Source organism: Leptidea sinapis, chromosome 1 (genome assembly GCF_905404315.1).
Source record: "Leptidea sinapis chromosome 1, ilLepSina1.1, whole genome shotgun sequence".
Lineage (NCBI taxonomy): Eukaryota > Metazoa > Arthropoda > Insecta > Lepidoptera > Pieridae > Leptidea > Leptidea sinapis.
Genome location: NC_066265.1, coordinates 30,246,969 through 30,265,339, shown reverse-complemented (window position 1 = coordinate 30,265,339; position 18,371 = coordinate 30,246,969). Strand labels below are relative to the sequence as shown.

Here is an 18,371-nt window from a genome sequence, read left to right as displayed (position 1 = left end):
TTGACTTTTTTCTGCCGGAGGTACTGAACGTTACTACCTTCAGAATTATATTCTGAGTTAACCCCAAGTCGCACCTAAAGAACGTTTATTTCAAAAATGTGTTGTTTTTTTATTTCAGTCGAATTATAATTTTCTTTAATTTAAAAGAGCAAAAGACGAGTCAAGTTTTTATAATAAGAATAGTAAAGCAGGAACATTTAATTGTCGATTCTCTTTTCTTACATTAGTAAGTGTTTTATTAGTTGATATTTGTTATGTAAAACTTATCTGTATTTAATAAATAAAACTCTTCTTTAGATAAATCACATTGTGTTATACTTCTAGAAGAAAATAACTCTTGTCATTATATGTATATTTATTTCCTACTCCTTCAGTATCCTCTTTACCGCTTTCATATTCCATTTCCTAATGGCAGCGTACAGGGCCACAGAGATGGCGCTAGTCGTTCGAAAAGCCTTCATCGGAGATCTTTGGGGGAGGTCTTTGTCCACCAGTGGACGTCTTCCGGATATTTTCTTTACAAGGCGTAATTTTACAAGTTTTGTCGAAAGGCATAATTTTACAAAAAGTGATTTGTGCATTGGCACAAGCAGGCACTACTTCGTGCCCGTCACTCGCGCCGATAATGCAAGGATGCTTTTTTTTTTCCGTTGTTTCAAAACATTTGCATTTTTTTTACCAAAAACGGCGAACATATTATATTTACTAACGAAAGTTATTAAACTTTAACATAATTAGCGCTTATAAATACTTAATAGAACAAATTTTTTGATAATTAATTGTCACTAGCATTAATCTAGACCGGGCCTGTACCTATTGATTATCCCCCTTTTTCATAATGGTCCACTTACTTAAAACAGCCGCTAAGGAGTGGTTTTTCTAATTCTGACTTAGGTCAATAGAAGAAGACAGAGTGAGAATTAGCAATGCTTTAAGTTAGCAGACTAATATGAATAAGGGGGTAAATGTAGAATGACCTTAGAAAAGTAAGTTCACCACCAATAATAAAATGTTGCAGTTAAAATATATTATCAAATAATTTGTGCTTATCATCATCCTGTCATACAAAATTATTGAAAGATATCATCTCTAATGTTATGCGCCGAGAGTTGCTCGTATTGTTTTTAAATTAATTCAATAAAGTATTAACCTGATTCTTTCAAGTTCAATTTTGTAGAGATGGATAACAACATTTCAAAAAGAAATTGTTAAACATTTTTTACGTGTATGGTATTAGCGATTGGAATAGTAACACTGTAAGTAAAACTAAAACTTTTTCAGCTTATAAGTGCTTTCGAGGTTCGATCTCTCGTTAATATGTCGGACTGGTTTTACAGCGGCTGCGCGAGCATTGATGTCATAAAATAAGAGTTAAATATCATTGTAATGAAAACAAAAAAAAAGGATATTTTCTTACCGAGCCAACGTAAGTAGGCAACCAAGTAGCGATCCTTGTGGAGCCCCACTGGGAATGGTTACCCAGCTCGAGATATAATTACTGATTACTACAGCTTGTGACCTTCGGTCAATATAAGATGCAAACCACCGATGCAAGTCCCACACTGCCAAATAGTTGAATTTTCGATAAAAGAGTCTTATGGTCTATTCGGTAAAAGGCTTTGCTACAATCGGTATATATTACATCTACTAGACTACCATTGTCCATGGCTTCAGTCAGATATTCACTGAGCAAAATAAGGTTGAGATGGGTGGAAGGAGTTTCTTAATGAAGGTATGTATTATCTTCTCAAAGACTTTGACTATGAGACATAGCTTAGTTATATATATATACAATTTGATTGATCAAAATTGATTGGCCTCTATTCTAACATCAGTCGAGATGACGTTTAGTTCCAATGAAATATCAAATTGCAAACAAGTTTGACGAATGATATCGTTCGATATCATTGTTGGAGTCGACTCTAGTTTGTCTCCGAATTAAAAAGAACTATGACAGCCGCCAGAAAACTTTTCATCATCGCCATTACCGTTTAAAATTTATGGAGGTCATGCGGTCATGAGGTATGCGGCTCCTGAATGCATCATGGAAGCTTATGGTATGTGGGTAGATAAAATAGTGTATGTAACTTTTTTTTATGTAAAAGGAGGACACACGAGCGAACGGATCGCCTAGTGCGGTAGAAGACTTACAATGAAGCGACGTGTCTATGCAACGCCAAGTAATCCAGGCATCACAGAGCACTGGATGCCCGACAATTCGAGATGTTCTGCGTGGCACGCGGTTAAATAGATCGAGCTGATACTGGAGTGTGCCAGACCAGAGATAACAATAAAACAGCAACGCGACCTGCGCTTTGTAGAGCGCTAGAATGTGAGCCGGCTTAAAGTATTGCCGTATTTATGAGGCCCAGATTTGACCAGACCAACTTGGCTTTGCCATCCAGATAACCGCGGAATCAGCATTCGCAGGAGATTTCGAGACCCAGTATCCAGATACTAGGCGAGGCTTTAAGACAGTTATTGTCGAAGAGCGATGATACGACAAATAGGGTTTTTGTGGTAAACGCACAAACTTGAGTCTTCTTGGGGTTAAATTGGACAAGGTTCAATTTATCCCATTCCGTGACCTTCGTTCGTTCATTCGTGACCAAGCGACAAGTTTCTCTTCTTTTTTTTGCTTGTTTGTGCTCACTAGTTTCCAAAAAAGCTCAACCAACTTTGGCGTGGCTTTTACTGGCAGTAGGCACTTTTACACAATCGAAATGCGTGAATTTGTGAACAATATCCGTTGAAACAAAATGTTTTCCAGCTTTGGTTTAATTTTCCTTAATGTTTACCCTAATAAACAACAATAACTAAGTAAATAGAGACTACGATAACGTCTTTTACATATTGTTGCGTTTCTCGTTGACGTGTGTTTAGAAATACAAACTTAGTTGTTACTTTCTCTATGGTTATCAGAAAAGTCTTGACATAATTTTTCAAGTTAAGACAATGTCCTTCCAAAATATTTAATCTCATTATATAAACATGGCGTTGTCTCCACGAAAATTAGCTTCGAATTTTACAAACTTTACTGCGAATAGGGGCGTAGAAGCAAATGAGGAGGAGATTGCCAACACTTACTTAGGTATATATTTGAATTATATCTCAAGTGGTATACCTACGTTGCATAATATTGAATGTGTGCATAATACATCAGTCATCATACAGCTTCAATGGTCAGCCTTTGACCACGGCACGTTTTGATAACCGGACGATTGTATATTATAATATTTAATAGGCGACATTACAACTGAACGCTACGACGGCAGCTACTGCTTAGTTCATAGTTGCATTTCTGGCCAAGCTGCAAGACTTGCGCTATGAATCAACATAAAAAAAATATCATTGTATAATATATGTGTCCATTTCCAAATGTAGGCTGTAATTGTGGAATGATTTCTTTCCTGGAATCATACTTGACCGCTTATATTTTAACCATTTTAATTGTGAAAGATTCTGGCGGCGTTTTGATTTTGATGAAAATAACAACAAGCGTATAAACGCTAAACAGTAGGCACTGCAATTAGGGCGAGAGCGCACTCAACAAGCTTCCCTTTTTTATGGAATAGGAGGACAAACGAGCGTACTTGTTGTTAAGTGATCACCGCCGCCCACAATCTCTTGCAACACCAGAGGAATCACAGGAGCGTTGCCAGCCTTTAAGGAAGGTGTACGCGCTATTTTTGAAGGTACCCATGTCGTATCGTACCGGAAACACCGCACAAGGACGTTCATTCCACAGCTTTGTAGTACGTGGAAGAAAGCTCCTTGAAAACCGCACTGTGGAGGACCGCCACACATCCAGATGGTGGGAATGATATCCTAACTTGTGGCGTGTCGTGCGAAGGTGGAATTCGGCGGCAGGAATCAGGTTAAACAGCTCTACGGAACACTCACCGTAATAAATGCGGTAGAAGACACACAATGAAGCGACATCTCTACGCAATGCCAAGTGATCCAGCCGTTCACAGAGCACTGGGTCCCCGACAATTCGAGCTGCTCTACGTTGCACGCGGTCAAATGGATCGAGCTTATACTGGGGTGGGTGCGCCAGACCAGAGATGACAGCAACACTCCATGTGTGGCCGGACCTGCGCTTTGTAGAGCGCTAGAATGTGGGCCGGCTTGAAGTATTGCCGTGCTCTATTAATGACGCACAGTTTCTTCGAAGCCAATTTGGCTTTGCCCTCCATGCCATCTGGAGATGGCCACGAAATTGGGAATCGCTCGAGATTTCGAGACCCAGTATTCCGATACTAGGCGAGGCTTTAAGGGAAGTGTTGTCGAAGAGCGGTGATTCGACAAATGGGTTTTTTTTAGTGGTAAACGCGTATACTTGAGTCTTCTGGGGATAAATGGGACAAGGTTCAATTTACCCCATTCCGCGACCCTCTCAAGAGAAGACTCGATGGAAGACATAAGTTTCTCCAGGCACTGGTCGACGATTTCCCGGGAGAGACCTGCATGGCCCGTGTATACGGCGTCACCAGTGCTGTCGTCTGCATAGTAATGTATGTTAGTGGTGTCCAACATATCATTGATATGCAGAAGAAACAGCGTGGGAGATAGAATACTGCCTTGGGGCACTCCAGCATTCACGGGCTTCGGGTTCGAGTAATATCCGTCGACAACGACCTGTATGCTGTGCCCAGTGAGGAAGCTGGAGGTCCACATGCACAAGCTCTCGGGAAGTGAAATGAAGTTTTGAGAGGAGCGCCTTCTGCCATACACGATCAAAGGCCTTCGCTATATCCAGGCTAACCGCCAGGCCTTCCCCCTTGCTTTCCATAGCCGCCGCCCATCTATGTGTTAGGTATACCAGAAGATCACCTACCGACTGACCATGGCGAAAGCCGTATTGTCGGTCGTTGATCAACTGGTGACCCTCTAGGTATACCAAGAGCTGGCGGCTAATTATGCTCTCCATGATTTTGGAGAGCAAGAAGGTAATAGCAATAGGCCTGTAGTTTGCCGGATCCGAACTGTCTACTTTTTTTTTGGATCGGATGGACAAGGGCTGACTTCCATGAGTCGGGTGCTACGCCTTTGGAATAAGAGTGCCGGAATAAACGCGTCAACCGCAACTCAGCGGCACACGTTCTAAGCACGATTGGAGAAATACCATCCGGCCCGCTCAACTTTCTGACGTCCAAAGAAAACAGAGTACCGGTCCTCGACACTAACCTATGCGAAACATAGCGGCACTAGGCCGCTTCTTCACGCCAGTATTCTGTGCGAGTGTGGTAATTAACCCGGACGAGTCTGGCCCTTTTGTGCTGACGTCAAAAGACGGCAGCGTGACTCTCCCACTTCTAAAAAGCCCTTAGTCACCTCTAACGACACCCATGGACTCCCCTATTCTTTTTACGCCCCGGGGAAAGTACAGGGCAAAAGGCTGCGTTGTCAACTCCAGCCAGTTCCCTTTCCAAATCCAATAACTTACACTTAATGGCGTCTGTACCACAGTTAACAGTGATCCATACAACATCGAGTCTAAACACGTCATCATTCATTGTAGATTTTGGTGCAAGTGGAATATGCAAAGAAAAATTTTTTTAGTTTGTAATTAGGATAATAGAGAAATTGAAAGCAATCCGCATAAAAGTATCTATTTCTTTTATGTGGATTTCAGTAATTTCCACGGATAAACCAAAGTAAGAAGTAATATCTATCTATTGATCGATTGTTGTGCAAGTAAGAAAATAACTGATATAAATAGTTCATTTGCAATTATCATCACTAATATTTTGGCTGGAAGTAGTAGTAGTCACAAGAACAACTAAAGTGTAGAAACAGCTTACTTCCGGGGTACTCAGGTGACAATATTTATAAAACCTTCTGTCTATAGCAACATTATTACCTCACGTCACGGTGAACTAAAAGCGAAATATTCAGCACAGTTCGGATATGTAACTGGCGTACATAAGAACTGCACCGTTATTGGCTACTTACTACAGCAATGATACAATTTCTTTCAATATACAAAAAATACAAATAGCTTTATGTACAACAAGATTTGCAATGGACCCCAAACTAAGTCAACAGCTTTTGAATACGAGTCATACGCAGATTTATAATTAAATTAAAGGGGCAATGGATAATAAGTGGATAATAATAAGTAATGCATAGTTTTTTTTAATATAGGATATGGTCTTAGGATTTCTGGAACTGCCATTTTAGAATCTGCTGCTGAACGAGAGAAACACTTCACTAATTTATACTCGCCCTGAAATGTTTCTAAGATGTTGATCATTCTTTCTCTAATCCGTCTGAAAACATAAAATAAGTAATATTGATAATGTACAGCAAAATAGGCCAAACCACTAAGACTAGCGAATAAATTTGTTCAATATATAGTGTCGACCTATAAATAAAAAACTTACAAATCCTTTTCTGTTTGAGGGCACATCTCACTGCAGGTTCCACTAATGGAACATCCGACAGGATTGTCTTTGCACACGGTTGTTTTAAGCTGTTTCGTATTCATTTTAATTTGGTTATATATTTTGCTTCAATTTACAAACATAATAAAAATAGAATTAAGAAAGGCGAAATGTAAAGCATAATATTTAGGTAGGTAGTTAATACCTTAATTTGCCCATTGCCGCCAGCGCCCAAAGAGAACTTAAATACTAGGTTCAAACAAGAGACGGGGGTGCCATAGAAAATAATGAGAAATGTCGCTTGTATTGTATTGTACTAAATCTTCGTACCAACATAATCAACTAATATCAGAGCTGCCAATATAATAAATATATAGGGTTGGAATCAATCCATATTTTTATCGATAATTAACTATACTATACAAATATGTATATTATTATATCGTCAGTTACATTAATATTAATGTGATCTAATATTAAGGTTCCATTTGTTTATTTTAAGATGGACCTAAGCCAAGTTTAACTAGTTTAAACTAGGGATACGTTTTAGTTATCTCAAAGAAAAAACAATTTACATAATTAATATTTTTTAATAGTGCTGTTTTGCGTTGTGTAGTAGTTTCGTTAGACAGTCTTTGGCATTCGGTTTTCAGATGTTGTAATAAATGTTTTTGAAGTCGTTGGCGTGGATCCTGAATCTGAAGTTATAACAGAATACATATTAACAGAAATTAGGTAACTCTAATTTTAAGGCTTTAAATATTTTTTGCACATCATGTACAGTACAATATAATGAAAAGGAATTTAAAGTTTAATAAACTATTTTAAGAATCAATAAACAATTAACTACGATATTTCATTTGGAAAAATGGAAAGTATATCTATATATTACGGTTAGATTTATAAGTTTATATCATATTTAATTGGACGCAAGACATGTACGCGAGTAAACGTGGTAAACGTAAAGCAAGAAGTAGTATCAGTCTTCCATTTTGGGTCCTTTGTTATTTAACTTAACTTAAATGAAAATACTTACCACAGAAACGATTTTCTGGACTACTGTTCAAATTATTAAGTTACAAAAATAAAATAATATTAAAGATTTTATTAAGTAAACTTTGATGTCAGCGGCTGTGACGTCATTTCTCTTTCCAAATAATCTATATCTTGTCTTTTCTTAAAACCAAGAGGTAATTTTCTTTTTTGTGGTTTTTTAATTCGAACTTATGAGGCGAATCTTTAAATTTTCATCACTTTTTAGCTTTGCTCCAACCAACTTAAATTTATATAATTTTCCATATCTTGTTCCAAACTATGAAAAATAAAAAAATTCCCACCATATAGCTGCAAACAGGTGGAGGTGACATACACACAGGTGTAAATACGGCCATACAAGGCTGGGATCGTTTTATCAATCTTTGAAAATATGTCATTAAAAGCAGTGGGTGGTCTTTTAAGCTGGAGTCGTACTGTATGTACACGAATATATTTTCATAGTTCCTACGTATGTACACAACCAAACTTGAGTTTACATTTCCGTGGTAACGACTCGGTAGGACGGAAATACTAATATACGGATTCTAAGGCATATTATGTTATGTTAGGTAATATTATTATTGCTTTGCGGCCGTTCCCAATATTCAGTCTATCTCTTTTTTGAGATAAAAATCGTAACTATCGTTGACTTTTCTGTCCCAATAAACTTATCGACGGTAACTCACCTTATCTGTACACGCTGTCTGTCAATGGGACCACGTATTTCTTACCAGCGATAGAAGTTTGTATTGAAATTGCAAGTCACGCGTTCCAATATAAGATTCGATAAGAATGACTTATCGGGTATATTGGGACAGCTTCAGATTATTGACAGCTACAGTAGAAGGTAGTAATTTAACTCTATCTGTAGATATTATATTGGGAACGACCGTTAGTCGAGTTCATAAATTCAGCTCTAGTGAAGAAACAACTGTAATTTTTATTAATAATACATTACCATAGAAGACATTGAAAAACATTTTATGCCATTCATGTCGCTAAAATTCCATGCGCTGCCGGAACTCCTTATTCACTGCGGCCACGTGGTTACTTATGTTTGGCATTTTATTTATTGCATGTTATTGTAACATACGTTCATAATATGATTCAACTAAAATTTTGTTCGAGTAAAGAAACAACCTTAATACTTGATTCTAATTATTATGTGATATTCCTATATATACTAATAAAACAAAGTATAAATGTATTAATTTTAAAATTAACAACACGAAGCATAGTAGGCTTGTATTCGCGTCTATCTAGACTGCGTAACTTTGCATTTAAGTGTCTACTTTTAGGAACAACAACATGACTTCTTCAGAAGACGAGGCTGTTATGACTTTCCTTCAACTTGCTAACATTCAAAGGGTTAGACGTTGTTGGGTACATCCGGTATGGCGCAGCAATGAAGAACATAGATTTTTTAAATAAAAGAAGAGTTGCGCATAATATAAAAATTTCAATAATTGTAAATAACACATTAAATAAACGCGAGTGTCAGTGCAACAGGGACCAAAATCAAAATACAAGAGAGAACTTTTCAAATTTCAAATCATAAAAATTGATCGCTCGAAAATCTATTCGACGTAATTCCATTTTCATTGCGTACGTAGAACTTTTGTGTGTGATAAAAAACAATTGTCAAATGATTTCCCTTCCAATTGTTTTTTCTTATTACTAAGAAGGTTGCAACGTTTCAAAAAATATAACATTCGAAATTCAATTAGTTCCGATTAACTAAAAGTGCACACTTTTTCTGTGCCCTATGTACTGCAAAACTACTGAAACAGTCGGAATAATACTTGTACCATTAGATGCAGCGTGTTTCGCAGAAGGTTTTTGTATATCTATATATTTCTTTATACGAGCAATTCTTGTATATAAATATATATATATAAATATAATCTGAATTTATAATATTATAATAGTATTTTGCTTTTGGTCAATCCCTATGATGCTCGGGCTCTAATTCGTGTATATACAATATTTTATTATCTATTCGTCTATTACGGTTGTATTATGAAGGGTAGAGGCAAGGAGATTCATCTCATATGGGTGAAAATTTGCAAGTGTCCAGCTTATGCTGTAAATAACAGTTCAAAAATCTTCCACAATGGCGTTGGCGTAGGCGCAGGGCACGGTATGCAGTATGGTGAATGTAGCAATTGTAATCGAATTGAAGTATGCCGAGTTAAAAAATTTAATATTAATGTCGACTAAAGTAGTTAATCATTTAAAATTTCAACAACTTACGTTGTTCAAAATAATGAAGTAATATAACCTTAAAGAATAGTTATAGGGAAACGTGCACCTAGAGTGATTAGTATTATTTTATATTTGGCACGTATTTTAAAATTCACCCTGATGCTACTGTGGGGCCACCCTAATTAAATACATTTTGACGGACACTTTTACATATACACAGCACGGACGAGTAAAGAAAGAAGAGCTCCGCGCCGTGATATTATCAAGTGAAGCACCGTTACGTTAGTGTGTGTGCGGTTACGGGGGATACCAGTTACACAATTTTTTCTCCCTTAAATAATCATATGTGACCACAAATACTTCTATAGTATCGTTTTTACACTTTTTCACAACGCACGAGGGCATTTTTAAAATATTTTATCAGAAGCAAACTGATCTGTCACAGACGATGACAATTCTCATAATGGCCGCCTATCGGCCTGTAGTAATGTGTGTGCGTGGGGCTATGTATTTACACGTTAATCGGCTAGTTTTGGTGCTACACTGTTATGTAAGGTGACACGGAGTCCTTATTTTTTTACTAGTCCATGATACACAGATGATTCTCCTTACCTCTACCCTCCATAGGTAGTATACTAAGTTTATGGCCCCAACTAACATATCGTTACCTTACTTACGTGCAAGATTTGTCAAGCTTGTTTGCAATTTGACATTTCAATTCGAACTAAACGTCAACTCGACTGATATTATAATAAAGGCTAATCGTTTTTATTTTTGTTCAAAATGAAATAATATTAATGAAATAATATTATCCAAATCGATGTTACTATTTAGCAATACTAACATTGTCGCAGATAAGAAATTTGTTCTAACAAAAGTCAAAACACTCTATTTTTATGGTGGTCATAATGTGCGGTTTTTGAATGCATTAAACGAAATCAAGAAAATAAAAAACCTCGATGATCATGTTACCGTCACTCACAGGATAACAGTACATATAATCATTCATATATTTCGAGCGAATATAATAATAATACTTTATTTCATTTTCTTTTATACTCACTGAAAAAAACTGAAATTACTAAATGTTCAACTAATATTTATTACATAACACTTTACATCTTTTTATCGCTAATTGTAATAATACTAACATTGAAAAACGGTTTTGCAGTGATATTAAAAGAGGTTGACCTTTGACCCCGAAACTAGTTAAAACTGTATCTTCGGGGTCAGTGATTCCTCGACAAATGATAATAACAAACGAAACAAAATTAAAGAAATAAAAATGAAATGTGAGTGTATGTGTGTCTGGCTTTGTGTGTGTATGTAATTCTTAGTGAGTAGGTTACAGTACTTTCAATATACTTTCGTAATAGCACGCAGATGCGCGCGTTGTTTGACAGCAGTAAAAATCCACGCTCTACTCCAGTAGTTTGTGGGCGTGCTACACTAATAAATCGTACAGCGCCCTGCGGGTCCAGAATAATAACGCCGTCAGATCACTGTTGTAGTTTGCACACGCAGAGGCCGACAGCTTCAGCGCCGTTATACACAAAAAAGCGGCTTCTCAACTCCGCCGAAAACGAGGCAGCGTTAACAGTTTTCAGACTGTCCGTATGTTGGCCATGTAATAAAAATAAATATGTTACTTCATATATATAATTACTAACACGCGCAGATTATAAGTTTACTAATAATGGATCGTAGTTATCTCGAAATAAACGTTTGTAATTTTTTTAATTTATTATAGAAAAATATTTGCACCTAGATAGGTACTACGTTGCAAAATGACGCGATCTTCGCGATCCCTTAAATGAAGCGTAAACGTATCCCAAGGCCATCGTCTCTTCTGTGTCCGTTATGTAAAACTTCACATATACTCGCCCTTTTTCAAATGGAAACACAGCGGGAAAGTTTGCGGCAAGAACTGTCAAATTGCGAAGCATTACATAACCCTGGGAACAAATTCACAGAAATATGAATATCAATAACAATTAAACGTTGCTTGTTAACATGTTCTTTGCTTGTGGAGACAGACAGCTTAGCTTAATTTTGATTTAATATCGATCCCAATATCTCAATATCTCTGAGAGTATTTATCTCTGTTAACTCTCAAAGAGTAACCAATAAATGGCCATACATACTAGGTGCAACACGGTCACATTACTTTTGCACCTTGTCAGAATTCGATGTCCCTCCCATTTCATCACATTAATAGGCACGGATAGCATAAAAACAATCAATATAATCAATGAATATTAAATATGCATGTACATGTTATTTAATTGATTTACTTTTTAGCGTGGAACAAAAATTGGCAACAAATATATGATGTACCTAAAAAGTAGGTTGTTCGTTCTTAAATTTATTATTTCTACTGAATCTTTTACATGTCTCTCTGTATAGGTACTTCAATATCGCAATGTAAAACTTATCTTAAGTTTTATTTTATTATTTATTTTCCCGTGGGGCCCAGAGGCGCGGAGAATGTTGAAAATACAATCTTCACGCCTCAATTCTCGGTTAACGGATGCAACGCGGAAATGCTGCCAGTATTCTTGGTACGCTTCCACGTAATGATAGATTTAATCTTATGTAGTCATAGTATTGTAAATTTAGTTATAAGATATTGAAAAATATTTAGTTATAAGATATTTAAATAATAAAACTTATCTTGTACTCTAAACTAACACTGGAACTCCCCTTAGATGTCGTCCTAATTGAACACGATCGTACGATGACACTATCAGTTCTCGTCGTGCGATTCGTGAAGATAATGCATTAGGGTCAAACCTCCGTGGTTTTTACAATGTATTTTATTTGTTCATATTTTGTAAATTATTGGATAATTAAATAAAATGTACGTGGGTGTAGAAAGGTATCAATTATGTAATATAAAAAAGTATTTTACCGGTTTAATAGGACATTTTAAATTATATCGTTTTCCAAGGTCAATATATGGAAACTTCAACATGTCGCAGGTCGCAAACTTGAATTGCACGAACGACGGCTGATACTCGTTATGAAGATATTCCTCAAGAATTAAAGCGATCTGGAATATGAAAAAAATATTATTAATATAGCATATTTGGCAATTTCAACGAAAAACAACAGCAAAAAGAAAAAAAACAAACAGTAGCCTATATCCTATTTGGTCATAAAATATGTGCATTCAACATTTCATTAAAATTCGTTTAGAAGATGGTTGTGCGTTCACCAATAAAAAGTCTCCCTTTGACGTATCTCCTCGATTCGAGAACACTCCTCTAACTGCCACAGCCTGTATTGGCATATTTGGCGTCTATATATCGAGCGATGTCAGTTCAGTGGTCTCTTGGAAGAGAAGGCCAAACTGGCCTCTAAAAACCTTGGTGTAATCAGTAAGGCGAGAGAGTGCTTCACTAAAAACAACCGCCTGCAACTTTATAAGGCGCAAATTCAGCCGCCCATGGAGTACTGTTCTCACCTCTGGGCGGGTGCTCCCCAGTACTAGCTTCATCCATTTGACCGCATACAACGAAGAGCGGCTCGAATCATCGACCATCAAGTCATCTCCGATCGGCTTGATTCTTTGGCATTTCGTAGAGATGTGGGTTCTCTCTGCATCTTCCGCATTTATCACGGAGAGTGCTCAGAGGAGCTGTTCGGGTTGATTCCAGTAGCCGAATTCCACCACCGGACATTATCACCCGCATCACGTTGACGTAGAATGCCAGAGTATTCCACAACCACGCGTTTTGCTAAAAATTTTTTGCCTCGCACAGCTACTTTGTGGAATCAATTACCGGCTGCGGTATTCCCGAACAGATACGACTTAGGGACCTTTAAGAAAAAAGCATACTCCCACCTTTCCGCCCGGCAACGCATTTCTTGACACACCTGTTCTTGCGGATGTCCATGGGCGGTTGCCTCACCTCTCCCCATCCCGTGAGCCTCTTCCCCGTTCTCCCCCTTTGATATATAAAAAAAAGATATGCTGAAAGAGTAACAAACTTCTAAACAAACCAATATTGTTGGTAATTATAATATTATTACATATTATGTAAATCTGTAAATTAATTTAAAAAAATGTGAGCCGTCACGGGACGCCTGGCAGATGTGAAACATCGACATTATTTTGTAAAAGTAATATGCAGAAAAGAATATATTGTGATAGGAACTAAATATGTCATAATGATAAAATAAAATATTACGTTTTTTTTCCAGATAACGATGACTACTTATTGAATAAACATTTATTTTCATTAAATACAAAAATTTACGAATTTATTTCAAATCGTGACTACTTAATTCGTTTAATCAGTGACTTCGGTAATAGTTATATTCGATATTGCCTCTGAGGACGGTATTACTGTGACAAGGCGACGCGTCGCCACGGCATGCGTCGCCACGCCAGAAATCGGTTTTACGTGCGGCTATAGATGTTTCACATCAAAAAGTGGCAATGAGTTTTTTGCTACTTCTTCTCATTAGCCTCTAGTCATTTTGTATTATTTCGTCGTCAATGCTGTATCCATACTATTGCTAAATAATCATGGTTGGAGAGTGTTTGGCATGTAATATTGGAATTGTGGTGACACAAAAAAGAATTAGATGCACTAAATGTAATGGTTTATACCACACTGAATGCATATCCTCAAATTCAATACATGTAGCCCGTATTGGGTGTGTCCTGCATGTACTGCTGTTACTCGGAAGAGTACCACTACGGATAGAGATATCGCCGTCGACATCGAGTTTAATAACGTATCAATGTAGGAATCATGGCAGGGGCGCGAGTTCAAGTTTGCCTGGAGATTTATAAATATAATTGTGAATTGTACAAACGAACTTCGAAAGTTTATTACAATTATCAACATTAAAAAAATATTATTAAACTACTATAATTATAACTCTACACTATTCAATGGCAAAAGTACCTTCTTATTTAGATCTTTATTGCGCTGACAGACAGTGGAGACGAAGAAATGTGTAGTAAATAAAGGTGCAAACCATAACTGTAACTACTAAGTATATATACCCTGTAATACTATTCTCGATTCGTTACTTACCGAAACATTCTTGTCTAATGCGCGTAGTACTTTTCCACCTAAATTTAAATTATATGAACCGTTTCGGGAATATCGTCTCACATTTAGTGTCACATTACTAAAATATTTCGGATTCACATATACCATTTCACAGCGTTCAAAGACTACTTCAAGTGCCTGTAATTAATAAATAAATAATGATCTAAATTAATACGGGTTGATATTACCAATAAATTTAATGTTCTGGCCCCCAATATTAATTTTGGATAAGAATTCACTTCACTTTCTTGGAGCCCCATCATTTCCTGTTTCAATTCCAGCGATCACATTAAAAAAATTAATAACGTTTCAGACAGATTATGGCCTTAACTATTCTTCGGACTTGTTTATTTTTTCCAAAATTTATGTACGTACCTCTTAAGGTCTAGCTCGATATGGAAATTTCAAAATTTACTTGATGTGATTGATTTTTCGCTTAAAAATATTCTAGAAGCCGTTTTGAATTGCGCTTTTACAGATCGAGAATAGTTTCAAGCCTCTTTACCGATACGGTTTGGTGGTTTGGGTACTCGCAAAGTTGCGGGCGTTGCCTTACCAGCATTTCTATATTTAGTTCATAGTGCGCAGCCTTTGGTTTCTAGTACATGATTTAGAATTGTAAATCATGTACCAGGTAACTCAGAGATTGCGTATTTGAAGGAAGCTAACAATGCTTGGCTAAATACTGCAAATATTCAAAATTTTCCAGACGATTTAAAGTGTCAAAAAGCATGGGACGCACTTCTTTGTAAGTCAGCCTTTGATGATCTTTTGATCTCATCTACTGACAGAACAGAGCGTGCTCGTATTTTGGCCGTGACACAAAATGAGTCGGGCTTTTGGCTACGCCTTGCCTTCTGCGCCGATTGGAACGCTACTTGACAGCATGACATTGTAAATATACGTATCACTCCGGCTAGTTATAAAACTGAATGAACCACATCAATGTAGATGTGGCGTTCAGGTAGATGCTCTTGGGCGTCCTGCCTAAGATCGGCAGGCCTTATCAGTCGTCACGCCAGCATTAATGAAGTCATTCGCAGGGCATTTGCCGCTCTTAATATACCAGCTGTTTACGCGATGGCAAGCGTCCTGATGGAATGACGCTGGTGGCTTGGGCTTGGGGAAGGGTGCTAGTGTGGGACGCGACTTGCGTCGACACGCTGGCTCCTTCTCATGTCCAAGTTACGTCTGTTGATGTTGCGGCTGCTGCTTTGACTGCCGAAGACAGCAAGCGTCGCAAATATGTTGAGATGCGGAGAATGTTCAAAATACTATCTTCGCGCCTCAATAAGGCTACTGGAAACCCCAGCTCTGGCAGCTATTTCGGTCAACGGACCAGCCTTGCTATCCAAGGTGGTAATGCTACCAGTATTCTTGGTGCGCTTCCACGTAATGATAGTTTTAATTTTATGTAGTCATTGTATTGTAAATATAGTTTAAAGATTTGTTTTGTTTCAATAATAAAAACGTTACATATGAGTTTGTTCTCCATGGCGGCTGCCTCACCACTCCCCATCCCGTAAGCCTGTTGCCCGTTTGCCCCCTCTTATATAAAAAAATATATAATCGCAATACTGAATAAATATTGTTATATATTTAAGATTAACTAATTCTGCTTATTCGGTTATTATTACTTAAATATTTTTTTTCTTATTCGAAATGCCTCACAAAAGTAAAACCAATTTACCTAAAAATTTACTAAGGACACGAGCATTTTTAAACAGTTTCTTTAGTTTTTTGCCGTAAATAGAATTTTAGAATTCTAAAATGCTTGTGACATCCCGGTCAAAAATAGCCTTTATTTCATTCCATTGCTATTTGACTCTTATTTTATGACATCAATGCTAGTGCAGCCGCTCGCTGTAAGACCTAGTCCAACATATTAACGAAATCGATCCTTTTAATCGAAAGCCCTTATTAGCTGAAAAAGTATTAGTTTTACTTACAGTGGCTATTCCAATCGCTAATACCATACACGTAAAAAATTTTGAACAATTTCTTATTAAAATATTTCTATCCATCTCTACAAAATTTAACTTGAAAGCATCAAGTAAATACAATGCTGTATTGAATTAATTTAAAAACATAAAACACGAGCAACTCTCTGCGCTATTCAGACTAACAATAAGTAGATGACAATGATTCACTTATTTTCTACTGAAATAATAGTAAGATAATCTAACATTAGAGATGATATCATTTAATCATTTTGTTTGACAGTAATTTTGTAACGTTATAAATAAATATATTTAATAAATGTGTTCTTGTGTCTCTGTTCTAAAGCTATATGATCTGATGTATATAGCTACTTAAAACTATTCCAATCATTAGTCATTTCATAGCTATAATATGCTTCAGCGATATGTAACCACTTGTACATAATTTACTACAACGACACCAATAATTCAAAGAAAGTTTACATGAATGAACCTATCGTATAAAATTAAAATATTTTGTTTCAGACACACAATTATTATTGTTCCGGTTCTCGTCAACGCTATTACGAGAGATGTTTGCAAGGCTGGCGTGAGTGGCATAACCTCTGCTGTCATCTGCATAACAGTGAATACCGCTAATTTACAGCATTGATATGCAGAAGAAATAGTGTAGGTGATAGCACGCAGCCTTGCGGGACACCATCGCTTATGGGTTTTAAGTCGGAGCATGCTCCGTTGATAATAACGTTGATGCTCCGATCAGCCAAAAATCTAGTAATCCTTTGCAGAAACTCTCGGGAAGCCCAGAGGATTTAAACTCGCTTTAAGTGCTTTGTTCGACACCCGATCTAAGGCTTTGGCTATGTCCAGACTCTCCGCCAATGCCTTTACCATCGATACGTGCGTATAAGGTATCTTAAGGATCAGGTGCCCTATAGGCACATAATAATAATAATTTTCTGACTACGCAGGATGAGTAGGAGAGCCGGAGAAGACGGGTAAGGACCGGCGCCAAGTCAAGTACATATCGCAGTACCATCAGAGAAATACTATTGGGGCCTATAGATTTATGAATTTCTAAAGTGGAAAGCGCCTCAAACATGCCGGAATTTTACTTCCGTCATGTATGAGTCGCATCGGGGAATATGTGCTAGTAATGCATCTTGGTAATCCAGAGTCGAGTTTGATTCGATAAGGGAGTTTTACGTGTTTTGTCAGCAAGTCATCGTCATTGTGCAGTGGCGAAATGGCACGCTGGCAGGAATTTCCTTGGACAGCCTTAGCAACTGACCAGAACGCACGAGTTCCCTAGGGAAGGCGTACAAATCTCTCGACAATACTGCCTATTTACTTCGACTTTGCCACAGCAATAACTCTATTGAGGGGCCTGGACGCGTGATTATAGGGTTTTTTTTTGTAGGTTCGCTGGCATTTTCATTCTCAGATACCACCGCGTTGACCCAAGCCTGACAGCAAAATCCTGCTCGGCGAGAGGGCCTTCTGCAGAAGCGGTCAAACCAGGGTTGTGACCTGCCACCGAGGAAGATGGAATGATGAGTTCCATACCTTCAGCAACAACAGCAAATCAGCAACAGTCTAAGCAGCGGCAAATCAAATCAAAACGTTTATTAAACTCATAACATTGATTAACAATGGCTTAAGTTCAGTCATACACTTAATTTCATAACAATAAATAAAATAGGGAACAGAATCACTCAGCGAAATTTTTCAAT

General features: G+C 37.3%; 2 protein-coding genes across 4 annotated transcripts in view; both read right to left on the bottom strand.

Moving 5' to 3' along the window:
- The window catches only part of LOC126964668 (germinal-center associated nuclear protein), a 357,720-nt gene extending 351,075 nt beyond the window's left edge, over positions 1-6,645 (bottom strand). Inside the window, exon 1 of one of the 3 annotated variants that reach the window (XM_050807970.1) lies at positions 6,595-6,645. In XM_050807970.1, the coding sequence (XP_050663927.1) occupies positions 6,595-6,608 (14 nt within the window). In that variant the 5' untranslated portion in view covers positions 6,609-6,645. The other 2 variants (XM_050807935.1, XM_050807952.1) reach the window with 2 other exon arrangements.
- Positions 6,646-11,365: 4,720 nt separating this feature from the next.
- LOC126965062 (uncharacterized) overlaps positions 11,366-18,371 on the bottom strand; it is a 28,684-nt gene continuing 21,678 nt past the window's right edge. Inside the window, exons 2-4 of the mRNA XM_050808512.1 lie at positions 14,681-14,836; positions 12,541-12,681; positions 11,366-11,584 (exon numbers count right to left, since the gene is read on the bottom strand). Coding sequence (XP_050664469.1) covers positions 11,405-11,584; positions 12,541-12,681; positions 14,681-14,836 — 477 coding nt within the window. The 3' untranslated portion in view covers positions 11,366-11,404. The remainder of the gene's footprint in view (positions 11,585-12,540; positions 12,682-14,680; positions 14,837-18,371) is intronic.